Source organism: Arachis ipaensis, chromosome B03 (assembly GCF_000816755.2).
Source record: "Arachis ipaensis cultivar K30076 chromosome B03, Araip1.1, whole genome shotgun sequence".
Taxonomy (NCBI): Eukaryota; Viridiplantae; Streptophyta; class Magnoliopsida; order Fabales; family Fabaceae; genus Arachis; species Arachis ipaensis.
The window spans coordinates 103,539,992-103,547,355 of NC_029787.2; the positions used below are offsets into that span (position 1 = coordinate 103,539,992).

The 7,364-nt window shown below is 37.6% G+C and overlaps 1 protein-coding gene across 1 annotated transcript; it reads right to left on the reverse strand.

Moving 5' to 3' along the window:
• On the reverse strand, window positions 1,343–1,909 carry LOC110269502. Its single transcript, XM_021117371.1, has one exon. The coding sequence runs from the start codon at window positions 1,907–1,909 to the stop codon at window positions 1,343–1,345; it is 567 nt and encodes a 188-aa protein (XP_020973030.1).

Genomic DNA, 7,364 nt, shown 5'->3' on the forward strand with positions numbered 1-7,364 from the left:
ATTTGTGACGCTATTGTAGACATTGATCATCACATGTTTTATCCTTGGTGTCATATATGAAGGATAAGGTTGTTGAACTACATAATATTATCATGGTCCTTAACAAAAACCAAATGTAGTTGGAGGACAAGGTTGAATATTGACCTCGTCAATTCTTTTCCTTGTATATATTATATACTCAATTGAAAACATACTTTCTTGTGCTTGTATAGGGTAACAAAAGTCCAATCCGGTGCATGAAAATACCAACTGAAATATGGATGCATAGATTTTGTTACAACGAATTAATGCTGTAAGTCTGTAAGCTTAGATAGATTTAGTAGAGAACTAGGAAATACAAGCTGTTAGTAATTTCCTTGCCAGCTAGAATGACAGAAATCACTTAAACCTAAAATTCTTAGTCTACCCTTGAATAGCTTGCTGCTCAAGCTACTTCTATTGTGTATAAAAAGAGCTTGCATTTCTGCATAACAATACAACATTATTCAGCATGTGAATAATTCTCTGTACAGTTCTCATAATAATAATTTCTTCATGACAAATATTTTGGGTAGTAAATTACTATTAAGCATCATTTTGGTGCTTCAGTAGGCATGAACGGTTGTTATATGCAGCTCAACTAGGTTTACACCATGAGTTCTGATTTTTAGCAGCCACATCTTTCAAATTATATAAGGGTAAATACTTCAGAATTGGGTGTCGACACGGGAGAGGCAATTCTTCAAATATCTATTGCGTAAGGGGTAACAAGCCGAACTGCATAGAGGGAATTAACTAGCTGGTCATAATCCAAACCAAATCTGGATGGATTTGTTCATCACTACTTGCTGCCAATTCTAGAGCAAGAAGAAGAACAAGGCTATCAAAGACCACTCCAAAGTCTAGTCTCAGAAAATATGAAATTGGTGAAGGAGATCAACAAAGCTTTAACAAGAAGAGAGAGTCAATCCATCCTGATGGCTCTATGCTGGGGAACCCAAGAAGAGCATGTTGTTAGGGTTGTCAAGTCTTAGACCATCTCCAGTAGAGAATTCATCCAGTTCCTATTTATAGTCCACCTGTCATAAAAAGTAACTCCACATCAGTTTTTGCATCATAAATAGTAAATAGAAACTCAAAGCATCTCTCTCTTCTCCATTAGGAGGAACTGATTACACTAATTTGTAAAATTACTTAATATAAAGAAAAACATAGTTAAGCTCTATAGTTGACGACAAGCATTGTGAAATTGCTATATGTGTTCAATCAAGTCATCTTTCAACTGTCTATGCTGCTGCCAATTTTGAAGTTGGGCATTTCTTAGGAGAAATTAATGGTATGGTGCAAAATCTTCCTCTCCCAGCTAAGGTTGTGATAAGCCATTTTCGACATTGTCATACTCTAAGTCTTGAGCAAAATTTCCTGCATAAGTGTCTTTTTCATCCTCAACAATCATATTATGAAATATAATACAAGCTCTCACTATGTTTGCAAACTTCTTCTTTTCCCAAAAGTGCGCTGGACCACGTATAATTGCATAGCATTCTTGCAACACTCTGAATGCTCGCTTCACATTTTTTCTTTGTCCTTCTTGGTATTGTACAAATAACTTATGTTTCTCTCCTTCTGGCTTTGAGATTGATTTGACAAATGTGGCCCATTCATGATAAGTACCATCTACTAAATAGTATTCTATAGTATAATTATTACTATTAATAATATAATTTACCTCCAGAGCATGGTTATTTAGAATATCATCGAACACTAGTGAACGGTCTAACACATTGATGTCGTTATTTGAACCAGAAACTCCAAAAAACGCATGCCATATCCAAAAGTCTGAAGATGCTACAACCTCAAGTACTATGGTTGCAACCCCAAAATAACCACTCATGTACATACTTTTTCCCGCTTTAGACAATTTTTCCATTGTCAATGCATGTAGTAGTCAATGCTACCCAACATGCTAGGAAAGCCACGACCCTCCGCCATTTGTAGCAGGTGTCGTACATCATTTAAATTTGGTTTTTTCAAGTATTCATCCTTGAACACCAAAATGACAGCTTCAACAAATTTTTTCGAGCATTCAATTGTAGTTCTCTCACCTATGCGCACATAATCATCAACAGCATTAGCTGCTACGCCAAATGCTAACATTTCTATCGCAGCGGTGCATTTTCAGAATGGTGACAAGTCTCTTCTTCCAGTTGCATCAACCCTCTATTGGAAATACGAATAGACATTTGAGAGAGCATCGACTATCCAAAGGAATACATGTCTTCTCATTCGAAATCTCCGTCAAAAAATGTCAACATTATACATCGGCTCATCTACAAAGTAATCTTGGAAAAGGCGATCATGTCCTGCTTCTTGATCTCTGTTGATTGATCTACGAGGAGTTAGGATAGAGCTTCTATTGGTATCTTCTTCTTCTGATCCATCGAATAAACACTCATCGATCCAATTATCCATGAGTGTGTTATCTTGTCATCTTTTTTTACCATACAAAGCCTCATTAAACAAATCATCAAAATTTCTAGCCATATCTTGAAAAGTATTTTTTAGTATTCTTTTGAGGTGAGAAACGAGAGTTGAAATGGAGTTGCTGAATCATTGATAGTTGATATTTATAAGAATGTCTGCAACAAGTGGCTACTTCTCAACGGCTAGTTTTGCAATGGCTACTTAACGGCTAGTTTTTTCTTGTCTAAGTTTAAAACATATAGTTTTGTAACGGCTACTTAATGACTAGTTTTGTCTTGTCTAAGTTTAAAACGGCTAGTTTTACAACGGTCACTTTCATAAACAATAACAACACAATAATATTGACTAATTTGAAAAGTTACATCATAAATAAATAAAACAGACTATATCACATAAGGTAATATGCAATAAAAATAAAACATACTACTTAACTCTACGAATACAAGGAACCATTAAGTAAACCACTTATTGATTATTTTCTCACATGCAATCTCATGAAGAGCTCGTCGTTTTTCACTCATTGTAAATGTGTTAGCATTAAGTATTTGCATATCCATTTCTCTTTTCCTTTCCTTAGCCATCCTTTCCATTTCCCTTTTCTTTGCATTTATCTCTATTTCTATAATATACCTCTAAGTTTGTAATTCTTGTTCTTTCATTGCCGCTTGAATTTGTAACTCCTTTTCTTTGATTGCTATAATCTTTGCACTATGTTCCCTCTCCTCTTCTCTTTCTTTTTCCATGTCCATTAGTTCCTTTTCTCTAACATTCTTAATATCTTCCATAAGAGACAGTTTTTTAATAACTGATGATTTCTTTTCACTAAGATCTTAAGACATTTGTGCTTTTTCCTTACTTTTTCTCCTGCTCTTCTTCAATACTTGTGGGCAAACGGGAGAGTCCACACTAGTTTCGTCAGCCAATGGTGTTTCTGGATTTGATGATGATGAGTATGCTCCAGTTGCACTAATCTTTGTTCTCTTTGAGCCTCTACTATGTGTAGGTAGTTGGCTGATAAACTACTGTTTCATAATTTATCTTATACTAATTTGAGTGGGTTTTATCAATTCTTCACTCACTTATTCATATAATTTGCATAGTTTTACAATTCCTTCATTATTCTGTGATATATGTGAAAACATGTTTCCTATGCCTTAAAATGTTAATTTTAATTATCCTTTATTACCATTCGATGCCGTGATCTGTGTGTTAAGTATTTTCAGGCTTTATAGGGCAGGAATGGCTTAGAGGACAGAAAGAAAACATGCAAAAGTGGAAGGAACGCGCAAAAATGAAGTTTTGAAGAAACTGACAGTGACGCGCGCGCATGGATGACGCGGATGCGTGCCTGGCGCAAAGCACGAGCGACGCGTACACGTGACTGACACGTACGAGTGATAAGGAAAATATCCAAATGACACGCACGCATGACCTACGCGTATGCGTGACAGACGCCACGTGCAGAAAGTTGCAGAAGACGCCCTCAGCGATTTCTGGGCTCCTTTTCGGCCCAAATCCAAGCACAGAAATACAGAATAGAGGCTGGAGAACGAGGGAATCAAAGAATCGATTCAACATTCATTCATTATTGACAATTTTAGGTTTTAGATGTAGTTTCTAGAGAGAGGCTCTCTCCTCTCTCTTAGGTTTTAGGAATTAGGATTTCTCTTAGTTTTAGGATTGTTTCTTCTCAATTCTAGGTTCAATGTTCCTTTAATTTATGTTCTCTTCTACTTTTATTCATTCTATTACTTTAGTTGTTTATTTTTCCAATTTGGTTTATGAACCCTTATGTTGAAATTGATTTTCTATTTAATACAAATTGAGGTATTTCAAATTTATTATTGTCTCTTCTATTTAAGATTATTGATGCTTTTAATTTAATTTAGATTTCTTCTCCCTTTGCTTTGGTTGAGTAATTGGTGACACTTGAGTTATCAAACTCAACTGTTGATTGAAAATTGGAATTTGCTGATTGATTTGGATCCCTCTAAAGCTAGTCTTTCCATAAGAGTTGACTAGGACTTGAGGAATCAAATTGATTAGTCCACTTGACTTTCCTTTATTTAGTAAGGGTTAACTAAGTGGGAGCAATAAACAATTCTCATCACCCCTGATAAGGATAACTAGGATGGAATTTCCAGTTCTTATACCTTGCAATGGTTTTTATAATTATTAATTTATTTTCTTGCCAATTTATTTTTCTGTTCTCTATTTCAAAAATCCAAAAATATACCTTTTTTCGTAACCAATAATAAATCATACTACCCTACAATTCCTTGAGAGACGACCCCAGGTTTGAATACTTCGTTATAAATTTTATTGGGTTTTGTTACTTGTAACAACCAAAGTTTTTGTACGAAGGGATTCTCTGTTGGTTTAGAAATTATACCTACAACGTGATTATTTTTATAAAATTCTTTACCAGAAGAAATCCATTCGTCAAAATGGCTCCGTTGCCGGGGAGTTGTAATTGTATGCCTTATTATTGGTTATTGTAAATATTTTCTTTTGCTGTTTATTTGTTTTTGTTTTTGTTTTTGTTTTAATTTTATTAACTACTATGAGTTCTCACCCCTCTGGCTTTAAGTTTGGTTCCAATGTTGTTGTAAGGAATGAAAGCTATAATAGGAACATGCATCAAGGTCAAAACAATCAAAGATGGAAGGAGCCACGAGGATCTGATCAACCCTTTTGGCAACAACACCTTCCAAGATACCATGGACAACGACCATTCTACAATGCATGCCAAAACAATAGTTATGGTGGACCTCTCCGTGACAACCAACCCCCACCAAATTACTATGGTCAAGAGCCATTCCGAGGTACGTATCAAGATGATAGATATGGTGGACCCCCTTGTAGTTATCAATAAGCCCTATCATATGCCTATGAACCACCTACTCAACATAGCTTTGAACCACCATACTCACAAGCCACCTACAACCATTCACCTCTACATGACCCTAACCCTTATCCACCCTGATTCCAATCCAATTATCCCCAAGAATCACCACTTCTATATGCAACATGTCCATATCCATCAACCCAAGAATCATAGGCTCGCCTCAAGGAAACAGTAGATCAATTTCATGTAACCCTTCATCAACTGGAGCAAGCGATAAATCAATTAGCTTCCTGACGTTTGGACACTCAAGGAACTCCCATGGCTTCATGTGGAGAATCTAATGAAGAACGTAGCATGAAGGAGACACTAGAAGCTCCGGTGAACAGTAAGGAGCATGACTTTGTACTTGAATAAGTAGAGGAAGCCGAGATTATCGAAGAAGAAGAATCGGTCGAAGACTTAGGAAACGCTGAACCTCCATGGGAATCAAGAGTTGTGGAGAATTTCACCCAGAAATTTGCAATTGATGCTAAGGATGATAGTGCACAACCCCCAAGGCATGTATCTTATGAAGAACTGGATGGAACAGATCAAGAAGCAAGCTTCCTTGGTAATGATGATCATGAATCAAGCTCTCCTAATGATGAACATGCATCTGCAATTGAATTCTTTGAGATTGAAGAACCTTCCACAAGTGAATATGAAGAGGATGTGGAGGTAGATTTTTCTCAACCTCCAACTTATGACTTGAGTGATGAGGAAGAAATCGAAGACTCTGATCAAGACGTGGTTGCAATTGAAGAGGTTTGTAAGGAAGTGGAATTATTCACAAGAGTACAAGGAAGTGGAGCTTGAAAGACCACCGGAAACACCTCTCCCGAGGACATTACCACCCAATACAAACTTCAAGTGGGTAAAATTCTTAGCCTTTATCTTTACCTTTCCACTTGAATATGGTTTGCTTGAAACCGATGGCCAGCTCAGAGCTCTCTGCGGCTTTAAGAGTAAGAGGGAGATGGTTAGTAATAGAAGTTGGTATCCAAGGTTCAATATGGTTCCACGCCCCAAATGGAAGTGCAAGGATTGGTATAAAGCTCGATTGAATGGATTTCGGAAGAAGCTTGGGTATCTCAGCGGAAATTCAGGTTGCTTACCACCCGGTTGGAATAATGTAGATAAAATCGAAGACGAGTACAAAAGCAAGGTTTGGGATCTTAGAATTCATTCTGATAATCAACACTCCTGGAGCCTGATCACCTGCTTTAACTTACTAGAAGGCTTTACGTGCCTAGTTTGGGACCTCGGAGGCTATTGGAATTGCAAACGTTGGTAGAGATTTCTGGATGAGTTCAAGCACAAGCCACCATAACAAGGAGCTCAACAAATGTCCAACTTAAGGACTTTAACTAAAAGTGCTAGGTGGGACACAACCCACCATGGTATGATCGTTCTTTTTCAATTTTAGTTTTATTTTGTTTTGTTTTATTCTTAGTTTTATTTTATTCTATTTTCTCTAAGTGTCACTCATCATGTCTGTATTAGCATCTGCATTCTGCATACTGCATAAAAAAAATAATAATTTTTGGGTCACATCCAACGCCCAGAAAGTTGGGCTGAAATCGTACGGTTGTTGTGCGTTAGGCACAAATTGGTCCACGCGTACGCGTTCATGATGCGTACGCGTCATTGTCATTTACACACACCACGCATGGGCGTGAGCGACGCGTACGCGTCGCATAAAAATTTTTGACCCCTTAAATGAAACAGAGAGTTGTGCCAAAATGACGCTGGATTCGTGCGTTTAGCACAATTCTGGTCGACGCGTTCGCGTGTCTCACGCGTTCGCGTCATTTTCATTATCCTCTGTTTACGCGTTCGCGTCAATGACGCTTGCGCGTAGTGGCAATTCTACCTTATCCACGCGCACGCGTGACCCACACGTACGCATGGATTTGAATTCACTAACCCCCCCGACGCGGAAACCCTAGCCCCAGCGTCACTTTTCTTCCCCCCTCCCCAACGTTCCACCTCCATTCTTCTCTCTTTCTCTCCA